This window comes from Falco naumanni, chromosome 12 (genome assembly GCF_017639655.2).
Source record: "Falco naumanni isolate bFalNau1 chromosome 12, bFalNau1.pat, whole genome shotgun sequence".
Classification (NCBI taxonomy): domain Eukaryota; kingdom Metazoa; phylum Chordata; class Aves; order Falconiformes; family Falconidae; genus Falco; species Falco naumanni.
Window position 1 is genome coordinate 25,798,201 of NC_054065.1, and position 14,166 is coordinate 25,812,366.

The 14,166-nt window shown below is 38.5% G+C and overlaps 1 protein-coding gene across 7 annotated transcripts in view; it reads right to left on the reverse strand.

Moving 5' to 3' along the window:
- Window positions 1–14,129, reverse strand: part of EPRS1 (glutamyl-prolyl-tRNA synthetase 1) — a 39,115-nt gene extending 24,986 nt beyond the window's left edge. For all 7 annotated transcript variants that reach the window (XM_040611499.1, XM_040611497.1, XM_040611495.1 and 4 more), the window contains exons 1-9: window positions 13,999–14,129; window positions 11,390–11,474; window positions 6,884–6,983; window positions 4,962–5,118; window positions 3,643–3,782; window positions 2,889–2,983; window positions 1,462–1,588; window positions 713–905; window positions 257–428 (exon numbers count right to left, since the gene is read on the reverse strand). In XM_040611499.1, the coding sequence (XP_040467433.1) occupies window positions 257–428; window positions 713–905; window positions 1,462–1,588; window positions 2,889–2,983; window positions 3,643–3,782; window positions 4,962–5,118; window positions 6,884–6,983; window positions 11,390–11,474; window positions 13,999–14,044 (1,115 nt within the window). In that variant the 5' untranslated portion in view covers window positions 14,045–14,129. The remainder of the gene's footprint in view (window positions 1–256; window positions 429–712; window positions 906–1,461; window positions 1,589–2,888; window positions 2,984–3,642; window positions 3,783–4,961; window positions 5,119–6,883; window positions 6,984–11,389; window positions 11,475–13,998) is intronic.
- Window positions 14,130–14,166: the final 37 nt, after the last annotated feature.

The window sequence follows — 14,166 nt, forward strand, 5'->3', positions numbered from 1 at the left end:
GTTTCGACTGAAAGATCTTCATTGGCACAACATATTTATGGACAAAACTGAAACAATATTCACTGCTGACCATAATGGCCAACTCAGAGGTTTTAAGCCTCATGAGCAGAAGTTTCAGAAAGTCAAGAGACTCATTACATATTCTGACCGAAAAAATGCTAGCAGGTTCCAAGTATTAGAAGAAGTTTACTAAGGAATGGTAAATGCCCTGAAAAGAGCAAAAATCACAGGCCACACAAGGAGGAAGCAGACATACTTGTAGGTACTTCCAGTACGTGGGTGAGGCTGGTTTTTACAACGATAAAGAGTTGGATCCCTCATACATCCATTGTTACTATTCATATCTATTTTTGCTCGTAGACAACAAGTTTGTCCGTATTCTGTTCCCTTTTTCATTTCTTCCCACATTTGTAGATTCTTATTAACACCTAAGTAAAAAAAATATAAATAGTTTTGTAAGGTATTATGAAGTTGATACAGAACCACATTTTATTACTGCAGTAACAAAATGCAATGTCACCCCCCACTTTATGGGATTCCCACACTGGCATGCATTTAATGAATGGTGATGAATTCATACATCCACAAGTTTACTACACCTGTCAGTAGAGATATGCAATTAGTCATCTCATCCAACTTTGTCAAGAAAAATGAAGTTTTGATGCCAAATTAAAAAAATAAGAAAGCAAGATGGAAGCTTAAAATATCTTACAGTTATTTCTGTGTTTAGATTCCATTCTTTGCTCACGCTCTGCTTTCATTTGTTCTGCAGGAGTATCATCCACATACGCCTTCCCTTCTTGGATAAGCTTCTCTGCATATTTCATTATTGTTTCAAAGTGATCTGAGGTATATGTAAATTGATCTGGTTTGATGTGCAGCATCGCAACATCTTCAAGAATAACCTGCAAAGTGTGAAATTGTATACTTTAACATTTGGGAAAGCTAGTTTTCTTAAAATTTTATCCTCTTTGTACCAGATGTGATGGTTGTAATGCTCCATTGTCCAGGAAGGATAAACCATAAGAATAACATGACATGCATGAAAGAAAAGAGAGGCAGGCACTTATCATTCATTCACAGCCTATAATTACAGGAGATCAGACTTCAAGCAAATACAAGAAAGAGGCAGGAAAAGAAAAGGAGATGAAAGCTGAAACAAATCACTTGTTATTGACTAAGCAGTATTTATACAATGAAAACAACAGTGTATTGCAAGAGTTGAGTATCTTTATACTGTAGAATAAACACTGGAGAAAGAGCAGAAATAAGCTAACAGTAAAAAGGCTTTAAGCTTTTTAAGGTAAAGATAACAGAAATCTCTTCCAAGACCAAGACATAAGTATAATACTAATAATATAATAATCTAGTGCACAAAAAGTGTGCAATGCAAGAGCAGATCTGCATGTCATTTACCTTTGAATTAGCTAGTGAGTGGATTTCCCTGCTCTCTTATCATACCTTTTCAAAGTCTTCCTTCTCTTTTTCTGGATTTGTGTCATCAAATCTCATAATAAGTTTTCCTTTAAAGTTAACTTGGTAGTGCTGATTTAGCAGGGCAGCTTTGGCATGACCGATATGCAGATATCTAAAAAGGAAATAAAAAATTAATATATACACCAGCACTACTTCAGCCAAATATTTGTGTGTGTGAGGGAGGGAATGAGAAAGAATGGAAAGCAATACCTAAGTCTAACAAAGAAAACAACCCAGGGTATTTCTTGAAATACTCTACATTTATGAAAAGTAAATTATGTTTTTTCTACCACAAATTTAGTAGTTAACTGTTTAAAAATACCTAAATTTGTAAATTAGAGTGTCATTATGGATATAAAGGCAGGACTCCACTTATCACAAGTTTTACAGACTAACTTAAACCAGCTGTTGATGATACTCAGTAGTAGCTATCAGATAACCTGAACCTACCACATTCAGAAGAGTGGAATTTTCTGAAATGGTGGTTGCTGTGTATGTTTAACATAAGCTAAAAAGCTACTGTCAATTTAAACTAAATATAAAAAAACCAAATCCACAAAACAAAAATAACTCTCAATGTAAAATAGTGTCCCTAAAGAACAGTGTTTTAAGTAAAACACCAGAATTAAGACACTAAAAGCTACGAAGTAATGTGAGAACAGTATATGCTGTATACATACATGCACATAATACATAACATGATATCTGAGCAACAGTTTATGCTGCACTAATAGAGTACGGAACAAAGTCACACGATGCTGAACAGCCAGTTTAATGAAGAAATGCAATCATGGAAATTTTACAGCTCATCAGACAATTCTAAAAAGAAACAGAAAATTAAAAGCTGGCTGAAACTCGTATTTAGTAAATTGGCTCATCACATCTCCACTGTGTGGTTTTTAAGGAGTTTGTGTTTTGGGACTACATACAGTCTGTACCCCTGGGCATAAGCCCTTCATCACACATCTGGTGTCAAGCTTCCCAAAGGGAGGCTATCCCATACACCTTTCCCTTCTCAAATCTAAGCTTCGTTAAGAAGCACTGTGAGTCCTTTCACCCAGCTCACAAAGAATGTATTTACACTTCACAGCTTCTCTCAGCGCACACACCACCATTATCCACGCAAATGCCATCCTTCTGCTTCTCCTTGTCCCACTGCCAAGCAGCACCATGTCAGCTGCTGGCCACCAACCTCCTTATTCCAAGTTCAGGCAACAGTGCAATGAGGTATAGAGGAAAAGTAAATATTCAGCTCTAATGTAGATGTGGACAAAGCTTTAAATACTCATTTGGCTTAAAAGTCTTGTCTGATAAGCTGATTAACATCCTCAACAAGCAGACTTTTTTTTTTTTTTTTTTTTTTTAAAAAAAAAGCACAGATAGAACCTTCTCAAAACATTTGTGTTTCTTACCCACTTGCTTCAGGAGGAAACCTTACAATGACCTTTCCCATCTCGGCACCAGGAAGTTCAACAAACTTCCCAACATCTGCTTTCTTTTCTGTTGCCTTGAAAATAAACAGAGACATACTTACAGAATGCATTAACTGTATAATCAGATATAAAACTCTAGATAACACCTTTTGCACCAAAATCTCCTTTCAAACCAGAAGACAAAAAGCTGCCATATTGGACCCCAAATACATCTCTTCGCAACTTTCACATTATTCATAGTACATTAAAACAAGATTAATTCTGGAGTTTAAAATTTTTCTGTTACCAAATTTGATCCAGGACTGGAAGTCCCACCAAGTTGTTCTATTTATTTCATAGAAGAAAACAGATGCTAGCCAAGTTCTTATATTAGTGTTCTTAAAATGAATGTGATCAACAAGTTCAATCAACTAAACACTGCAATCTTTGCAGGTCTATCTGGATCTCAAAATCCTCTTTAGAAAGAGCAAACAATATAACTAAAGAGAAGTGCTGATTAAGAGGTGCGGTGCCATTTTTAAATTATTCCATTTAAGCACTGGACTACACCACTCATGCCTTTCTAAACATGAAAGTGACAGCTTTATTTTTAAAAAAGAGTTTACAAAAATTGAATTTACTCTACAACTGATTCTCTTTAGCTCTTAAATCTCTAACTTAAAAAAAATAATTCTCTTATAGTGTATTCACACAAATAAAGCTAGTCTCTCCAGAGGATCTGAGTACATCTTACCATTTTAGCCGTTGGTTTACCAGAAGCCCACTTGGCTCCTACTGACTGAAAAGCGTGCTGTGCTTCAAGAAAGCCATACCATCGCTTTGCATGGACAGGAGCTTTGTTTTGCTGTAATTGCTCTTGCCATATGTTATTATCTGTTACAAAACAAATAATTTTTCAAGCTATTAAATTAGAAAAATGGAATGATTACCAACAGCAATTTTTAAGAATAAAAAGATTATGATTTCAAAAAAAAAAATCTCCTTACGCTCACTTCTGAAAAGACATTTAGTCACGGGGACACAAGTAACTCTAAAGCAAATTAAATAAACTCTTCCCAAACCCAAGACATACTGCATTCTTTCTTGGATTCATCAAAGCAGAAGGTGGGAGCAACTGGGGAACACACATTTTTATTTGTATCACCCACCTCAAAATTAATAACAACGTTATTCAAGACAGAATTCAAGACAGAAATGTAGGATATCCCTCTAGTGTGACTACATTTGATGTTTTCTAAGCTTTATCAGAAGTGAAGCATGTACCAATAATACCCTTTATTTCTAAGGGGCTGTATTTCCACAGTCTAATTTTCCAGGAACACAACCTCACTAGAAAGATTCTGACAGAGAAAGGGAAAAAAAATTATGAAAGAAGTACGCTCCCTTCAGATTTCTCTCAAGAGCAGCAACTTTGAAAAAATACCAAAAGATGTTAGCTTTTAATCTTGAACATGCATTTTACTTTCAAGAGGAAGTTGGTTATAATGAATGGTAGATTGACACCTATCAACTTTAGATACACATCTAAGAGAATATAAAACCCAAACCCATAAAAACAGATCATCAAAGTTTCTTTTAACCTCCAAAGGGTATTTCACAGAGTAACGTAAACCTCTTGTAATAATTCAAACAAAACACCAAAGAAATTTCCTCTATTCAGAAAACGTCATGGAAAGGTCTGTGTATATAATTTTACTCTGGATTACAATATAATTTAAATATTTAATCCAAAATTTTGGGCCACAGCAAATTTTCATATTTAGGCAACACATAATAAAAAGACACTCTTAGAGTTAACACAAAAGAAATTACAAAATTCCCATCAATGATTACATCTCATAAATTTTCAACTATAACAACCACTTAAAAAAATTTCTAGTGTTTCCTATACTATTGCCATCACCAGCAGTGCACAGGCCAGAGCAATACGCACAATAGTATACAGTCTGGCACACAGCTAAGATTTGCTACTGGCATCCAGAAAAAGGTAAATTGGAGACTCCTGGCATACACCGATTGCAAGCCAGTGAAAGTGAGAACATGCAATGATACCTTTTAGTACAGCCCAGACACACAAGTCTGCAAGACTCAGAGAGTTTCCGACCAAGTACGTTCTTAGAGACAGACAGTGGTTGAGCTCTTGGACTGCCGAAAGAAACTGGCTGTCTGTAGACAATTTTGTAGCACTAAACTCCAGCCAGTGGTCAATCTAGTTTTAAGTGACAAAAGATAGTCAAAGTTACAACAGGAGTAAGAAAGTAGCTTGTTAAAAAAAAAAAAAAAATGTAATATACAATCCATTTAATAGCTGAACAGAAAATACTAACTGGAACATAAATATATTGGACAATAAATCACAATATATGCTTAAAGAACATTTAAAATAACATATACTGAAACATTCACCCAGAACTATACTAAATGATTAAATCTAATTTTTTCCTTCAGGATGTATTCAAACTGCTGAAAATACTGACTTTACTGAAGCTATTCCCACTGGTAAAAATAATTAGTGGGTTTTATCACACAGAGTATATAATAATCTCCATTATCCTTTAACTATTTAGATACCATATTTGCAACCTATTGGATTTTCCTGGTACTGCTACTGCATAAGTACACCATTTTCCCCTCAGTCCCTATCTTCTCTGCCTCATCTCCTTCTAGATTTTAAGAAATCGAATCCCTCCCCCGTTTCATTTCCCTCCCCTCTCTCCTGCAAAACAGTCCTCTCCTATAAAATGAAACGTATCTTGATCCATAAACAAAGAAAAATCAAGAATCAGGCCCTTGGTTAATAATGTAGCCCTGTCTATAAATTGAATCCTTCAATCCTGGAAGAGGCTAAACGTCTCTTCTAGTCCTCTGTCCCTATTTCATGTGCAAGTGTTTTAAACCGCATCAGGAATCCTTCCAACATTCAAGCCAACATGGCAGGCACAGATGTAATTACACCACCACAGAATTCATTTCAGTCATTTGCAGTTATACTTCAAAATATTTCCACCACAAATGCAGCTGTCACTGTAATTCTCAAATTACAACTTCATTTTTGAAAGATGCAGAAGTGAATAAGTAGTATTTTATCAAAAATACCAGTCAAGAAAGCGTGTTTGCAGAGCTCTTGGGTCTTAAGTTAAAAGAAGGGGTTTGGTCAGAAAGTTTAAATAGCAACAAAATAACCTACAACTTCTTAAATATCTTACAAGCATTATACTAAAACACACTTCCCTTGAGACCAGCTATAAGGGCTGAAAATGATTACTACTAGCTTCAAGCAGTTGAAGAAAAGAGCTAAATCAAGACCTTCAGTCCCTCCCCAGATCTCAGAGGAAATAAATTTCAATTTATCTGTAAGTTTCAGCTACCAACTTAAAATTCAGCATACGATTATTCTGAGCTAAGCTCAAGATGAATTCCTCTCATATCATACTCACAGTTCCTAATAACTTTTTGTAACCTGTTTAACCAAGGCAGACCAAAGAAGTTCCCTCTTCGGCACAAAAATTCTGATGCCCTCATGGCATCATGAGGGAAGCGTTACAGAATACAGGACCGTGCAGGAGGGAAGAGTCCATCTGTGTGGTGATGTCTCAACACATTTCACTGAATAAAACTGGGGTCAGGGGTTTATCCATCATATACAGCAAAAACTAATTCAGTAGTGTTCCTTGGTGTTACACTAAGTGTTACAAGGTAGCAACTGATGGCAACAGAGCTGAGGAAAGTGAAGAGGGAAAACTGCAGACACCACCTTCAACCTGAGTTAGTGAACTGTCAGGTTAGATGTTGCTCTTGCAGGGGTGGAAAAGGGCAATCCTTTCAAAGCTCAGATTTACAACTCTTCTTTATAAGTAGGAGCAAGCTTAAGAAAATGAAACCTCAGCATCCCATAGCTGGAAACAGTCTAATAATAAAATGCAGAACAATAGACACAAATTCAAAAAAAACCCAGATGCATGACTCCTCCTCACCTCAGTGTGTTCCAACAGATTCAAACCATACAACCCAGCAGAACCAGCAGCTCTTGCCAGATAACGAGCTATTGAATTCACATCTGTAAATGAAACATGCCTAAAAAAAGAAAGAGGCAAGATAAAGATATATTAAATTACTACCTCCAGTTCAATTTCAATTTTAATCATACACATAGTTGAAACAGGTGTAAAACAAATGCAAAATAATTTCTGGGTGAATCAACAGGTATCAGATCACCAGAATAAAATTAAAAAAATAAATCTAACAAAAGGATATATTAATCTTTGATTTGCTATCACCAGATGGTACAACAAGCTTCTAAACATGAAACAATTTTGGTCAGACAGAGAAAAATCAAGAAAATAAAACTCTAATTATACTTTCAAAGAATAAAACTCTCCCCACATCTGACAGAATGCAGAAGTGTAACCTGAGCTACATATTTTCCAGAATATAAGCAGCTAAATCAATATTTGTTTTCTTTTCTTTTCATACAAGAAGGCTGCCTTTGAAGAGGATTCCTAGAGAATCTACAGAGGAAACAAGAGGTCTCCACTACGGTTTTAAGGGCTAGCCATCAGGGTTAAAAAACATGTTTATTTGTTACTCACTTTACTCAATTCACACTTCACAGAGACTGTCCCCTGTTGAGCAAACCTAGCTCTCTGTATTTCTGGTTTTTACCCAGTCTTCTCCAAATAAAAGGCTAATTTAAATTTGTTTTTCCCATTCTGCTGTTGGAAATTCTCAATAGATCTGCAGGCGAAAGGCTCTCCAAAGAACATAGTTCTTTCTGTTTTAATCTCCCTTTCTACCTTCACATACAGTATTTCAAAAAGCTGCGTACTGTCAGAAATCTAACTTCAAACTCATCTAAGATAAATGTATTTTCATTAATATTTACTAAAGAGCTTTGGAAGAAAGACACATCATAACCATCAGTTCTCCAGATAATACTCATCTCCACAGTCCCACACAGGTGTAAATTACAAAATTAGAGCTCCAATTGCTTCTAAGCAAGCATTGACATCAACAAAAAGCATTCCTGTAAGTGTTCTGTTCCACTCAGTTTAATGGACTGAATGCTACACTTGTCCAAACAAGGTTTCATTTCTGTTCTGCCATTGTTCCGTACTTCCCATTACACCTATTGTGTCCTTTATAAAATCAAAAGATTTTTTGATAGCCCTCAAAAAGCCTTGCAAAAAATCAGTGGAAGTTCTGGAGAAGATATAGAAGACTTCTTGATATATTAACAATTATAATGAGTCCTATTTTTAATACAAATAGATCAGCCAGTCACATTAACTGCACTAAAACCTAAGGAACTTTGTTCATTTGTAGTTTTTTTGCTTCTAGCTTTTCAAGCTTCTAGGATCCAGTATACAGAAGAGTCATAAAATATAACTAAAACCAAAAGCCACAGTGGAGGGCCAAACATACACAAAGTATGTCCTATTATAATTTCACACTTCTATCAGATTTTAATGAAGCTTTTTCAAACTTAGAAGAAAAAAACATTTCTAACACACCTGCATCTAAAGAAAGTGTATGAAAACTGGACGTTTTGTTTGCAGTAGTTCATACCAAACACATCCCCTTGATTACTCCAGCAAAACTAAATAAATACATGAAATGTAACAATGTTACTATGAAAACTGGACATTTTGTTTGCAGTAGTTCATACCAAACACATCCCCTTGATTACTCCAGCAAAACTAAATAAATACATGAAATGTAACAATGTTACTCTGACTAAAATCTAACTTGTGCTTAAAAAGTTGTTTATTTTCTTTGGGAAATAAAAGATCTGCTTCCACCCAAACACAGTGCTAACTGGCCTCCTTTCTTTGAAGAAGTTAAAAAACATTAAGGCTGCTCCTTGCAGCTAGCGCCAGCTGACTCCAGGAATAAGGAAGAATAAACCAGGGACAAGGTAGTGTTACAGGAAAAGAGTAAGTTTCTCAAAAGCAATATAAAATGCCACATAATTAAATACTAGGGCAAATATTCAAGGAGCGAAAGACAAGATGGTAATACTACTCTGAAGTATGCATGTGCTCACAAAACAAGCCAGAAAAGTTGTACTGCAGTTTGTTATCTGTTAAGATACAGCTACACTGAAACACTCCATAAAGCCATCAGCATTTAGCAGACTGGTTTATTTAGGAGCATGAAGTTTTGAAGCTAAGCCATCAAAAATAACCTCTCAAGTAAAATTAATAATCTCAAATTAGCGTTAATCTTTTCAGCTAACTAGCTGACAGTGAAGTTTCAGCTAGTTAGCTGAAAAGATTATCACCAGATTTTAACTGAACTTCAAAATATAACCCAGAAAAATAATAAATAAAATGTTCTCTCTTGTTTAAGTCAAGTCATTAGAACTAATGGTCTCCTGAAAAAAAAAGGAAAAAAATCAGCCTGAAATATCCTAAGTGAATTTCAAAGTCATGCCAAAATAAGATGGCTTCAGCAGAAATGATGCCATGAAATCCATTTACCAAAAGCATTAGTTGAGATACGAGTTCGGCTGATGCTTCTCAAGTTACAGATACACTTTTAACAGACTTTAAAATAGAGAATCAATTTTTAAAATTATTGTTCAACTGAGCAAGAGAAGATTAATGCAATATTGAGGTTTGGAATAACTTTTGAAACTTAATCCAATGGCAGGGATGAGAGGACATTAACACACAAAAAATTCCATCTGATGGAACCATGATTCTAGATATTATCCACACATGGCCAAAATGCAGAAGAGCTTTTGCTTTACGTTTCTGACAATTTCCATTACAGTTACAATGAGTGTTTTTGTAATGCAGTGGGAAGAAGGCATGGTACTATAAAATCATTTAATAAAATACTATTTCAAAGCCAAGTATATAAATTTGTATTATTCCAAGATTATCCCTGTGTGTCACAGCACTTTCGGTATATACATACACACAATGCCTGAACTCTGAAAGGAAAATGAAACCAAAATCTGACTTAATGCAACTTAAGGGGAAAACTCTCTCATGCAATTAAAAAACCACCCAATTCACCCTCTTATGTAAGCTGTATCCCACATGTGCATAACATGCACTGAAATTTTTTAATGTTGTACCAATTCAGTCCCAGTACAACGTGCCACATTCCTCTGGCTTCAGTTCAAAATCACAATTCCGTGCCATCACTAGCCACAGCAAAAACACGTAAAATTAGAGATTACAGGAAGGAAAGAACTCATATCTGAGTTCAAGTCCAACATTTTAAACAGAAAGCAATATTTGCGACCAGTAAAACAATCCTTATGATTGAAGATTGTGAATCATCCTGTGCTTTGATTTTTTTGTAGAAATATACATATAGTGGCACTCTTTCCCTGAGGTTAGAAGACAGCAGGAAAAGCTCAGTCTGTGTTAATTTACAAGGATCAAGTCAGGATCTCTGCAACACAACATAAAAATACTGTGTTGTTTTTATAGCAATTCTATAGACATTCAGGAATACTAATTTATGATGCACTGGTGGCTTTAACAGCATCTTCTACTGAAATAGCTTACAAAATGTGAGTTTGTCAGCAAGTCTGTGAACAACAGATTTTCCCCCTGTTCTTTAAAAAAACAACCAGTATTCAAAAACTACACTTATAATCACTAATTCCAAACTCATCGTAGTTTTAAGATGCTTTAAGTTAGGACTACAATATTTATGGGTCAAACTATGCTCCTTACTGTAGACACTAGACATCAGGAAATTTCCACTGATGTGTCACTGGTACTTAAGATATCAGGATATCTCCTCTTGATATATCCAGGTATCTTACCTGATACGGAATCTAAGATGACAGTGCAGCTTCCCAAAACCAACAGCATTAGTCCTGCATTTCCGATATCCATACGATTGTACTCAGATCATAAAAACAACCTTCATGCCATAAACTTGGAAATATTTATTCCAATGGCAGAGTGTTTTTAGAAGGACAAACAACAGATTTCTACAAAAAATTCCAAGATCCTTCCTACAGGATGCAGAAGGATACACTGGATAGCATGGCACAGTTAATTAGCACTTCTCAAGATAACATCATGCCTTCACTTATATGCAGCAGTAAACGCAAAATAATGCCATATAAACCTTTGGAATTCCTTTCATCACATATGTACAAGTCCAAGGAATCATGTATACCAATCTTGCGTAACATAAAACGGCCCTACTTTTGATAATCCATGGCACCTTCAAAAAGGCAAATATCTAAACACTGAAGTGACTGGTACAGCACAAATGATCAGAGGTATGTGAATGTAAATAAGAATACCAGAGCTCCTTCCTCAAAGATCAAGTTTAGAATATATTGTAAACGTTTTGCCTGTGCGACAAGGAGGCATCAGTAATGCAGCAATGAATAAAACTGTATTCTTCTCTTTCCTCTACCTGAAAAGGTTATTGTCAGTGTTACAAGCATGTGATTTTTAAAACTGCTGACCCAAAGCTAGAAGGAGAGATGCAAAGTCACTTACTCAGACACACGGAGGATGGTTTCTTTGCCTTCTTCCACTGAAATTTCAATATCATTCTTCACATGCTCTACCGTCAGCAGAACTCCTTCAAAAAACAAGAGAAAAAAATACTGAACTTTTTTCCAGGAAAGGTATCTTTCATAGTAGAAACAAAACAGCTATGTTTCTTATCAAATAAGACCAGGTGACTGAACTGGCTCCTTCAAGTAAGATTGCCCAGGGAAGAAATCAATGTTCAGTCTCATATGCAAGAGGCTTCTTATTCTTGGCAAGTCTTACAGCTCCAAATTGATTATGTCCAGCATACAATAACCTGCAGTGAGCTCAGCAAGTGTTGGCAGCAGTACATTTTGCTTCCTAAAGGTATTATAATATTAGTCCTGTCCCCCAATATATGTAGAGAATGCAATCAAATTGCTTTTAATTTTGAACAGTAATGTACTCTATCCCAGCCTTGATATATGCATCAAAGGAGATCAATTACTTTATATACCAGTGCTTTCTGAGCAAGGATGAGACTTTTTTTAACCTGATTTAATGTTTATGGAAAAATTAGCCATTCAAAACTCAAGAAATTCTATCCATGTAGAAGTGCAGGAGGGTTACACAGGCTTTTCAAAGTGGTTCACCAGTGACAATAAAGGATGGCCTCTAGAAGTAAAAGAATGATAGAAGTTTTTAGGCTACATCATCAACTGGAAGACAGCTCTGCCCACATCCAGAGAGGCTTGATGCAAACCTCCTCTGATCTTGATGCTCTATAGCACGACAGCAGCTCAAACAAAGCACTGAGCTAACTTGGCTGTATTTCTGGATTGGCTCTGGTCCAGATTCAGCCTGCTGAGCATAAGTAGAGGAGCTCATGTTCTTTTACTTTGCTCAGAAGCACATATAAAGACAGCAAGCTTTTGAATAGGCAACTATTACTTAAATTGAACTAGGCAAAGAACTATACTCTAGGTCTCAAAAGGCATTTAACCTGCTAGTCTTCATGAAGTGTACGGCACACTATCTTCCCTAGAGCAATGCACAGGCTACCCATGGCAGACGATGTTGTAAGCTATTAATACGCTGGCCTAAATACAAAGCACTGGCACTAGGAATTCCCTAGCTCTCACCCCTGCTCAGCTGCAAACCCTTCTTGTGGCATTAAGCTTTTATCCACAGTAAGTCAAGGTTCTTCTTCCCATCCCTCAGTTACCCATCTGTGAAAGTCAGGATGACATCCCTTATGCAATATGTTTGTAAGACATAGAAGTATTTTAATAACATGCACGGAAGTGCTTTGAAAATTACAAGTATTATGCACACCAAGCTATGTAATTAATACTAATGATATTAAAAGCTACTACACTTTTCCCAGTGCACAACTATGGTGAATAGTACGAGGTTGGAATGAATAGGATGAGTATGCTTGCCTTCTCAATACAAATGTTTACTCAAGTGTTTCATCTGTAATATGTGATATTTCTGACATAATTATGCAATCTCCTGAATTAAATCTCCAGTACCGCTCACTAGCTATCAAAATAAAAGAATCCTCCAAAGCCCCTAAACCCATGTTAATCACTGCTCACGTTGCATCATATCTTTTCTAGCAAAGCAGCTCAAACAAGTATCAGGAGAAATGTTATTTAAAACTTAGGTATTATTACTCTTTAAATCTGTAATTGTGCAGCTTGTATTCAACTCTGAAATGCACCTGGGAACGTCAGCATGAAAAAGAAATCAGTAAGATGAAGAACGGGAAGAAAATGTATTTTGAATATTGGAACAAAATGGAGAAATGGTATAGAATACGTATAAAAGGCTGTTTCCAGCTGGCAGAAAGTGCAATGAAGGAGGTTCTCAGATTTTTAAAGGTAAGATAACACCGAAGAACAGCGAGTAACTGAAAAAGCAGGATTTTGCAGTGCAACTTCGACCCTGCTCCCCAGGCGAGCCCAGCCTTAGCAGCAGATGAGAAGTGACAGCGAAAGCCAGCCGCGATGAGGCTGAGCTCACACGCCAGCGATCCGACTCGGGGCTGCCCTGCAAACCGAGCCCCAGCCTGCTAAGTCACCCCAGGGGCTCGGTCTGCCTGCGCCTCGGTTGCTCCAGCGTGAGGCGGCGCTGGGCGCCGACAGCTGTCACCGCTACCCGACAGGCGGCCCGCGGGGACCCGCGGCGGGACCAGCCCTGCCCCGGCCCTGCACGACGCGGCCGGGCCCGACAGGCAGCCGAGCCCGGGGGCCGCCGCCTCCCCGGCGCCTCAGGTGCCAGCGGGACCCCGCGCGGGCAGCCCCGGCGGCCCCCTCAGCGCGGCCTGCTCGCGGGGACCGGCCCCTCGGCGGCAGGGGGGTCGCCCTGGGGACCCGCCGGCCGCCCCGCCCCAGCCGCGCCAAGGCCGCAGCGGGCACACGGCGCCGGCCGCAGCAGGGCCGGGCGGCGGCGGGACGGACGGACGGACGCGGGCCTCCCCTTACGCCTCACCCGTCCTCGCACACGGGGACACGCGGCGTCGCATGATGCAACACAGCGGCCCCGCCGCAGCCGGCCGGGCGGTGAGGGGGCAGCGCCCCACCGGACCCCCCGTGGGAGCAGGGGGAGCGGGGCCCGGCCGCACTTACCGAGCGGGGGGCTCCCCGCGCTGACGGTGAGGCTCAGCGCCGCCATCCCGCCACCGCTGCCGGCGCCGCGCCGGAACCAAAGGGGAGAGTGGGGCGGGGCGCGCGGCGGCGCCAGCTCGGCAAGGGCCACCCGGGAGGGCCCCGCCCTGTCCCCGCCCACCGCCGCGG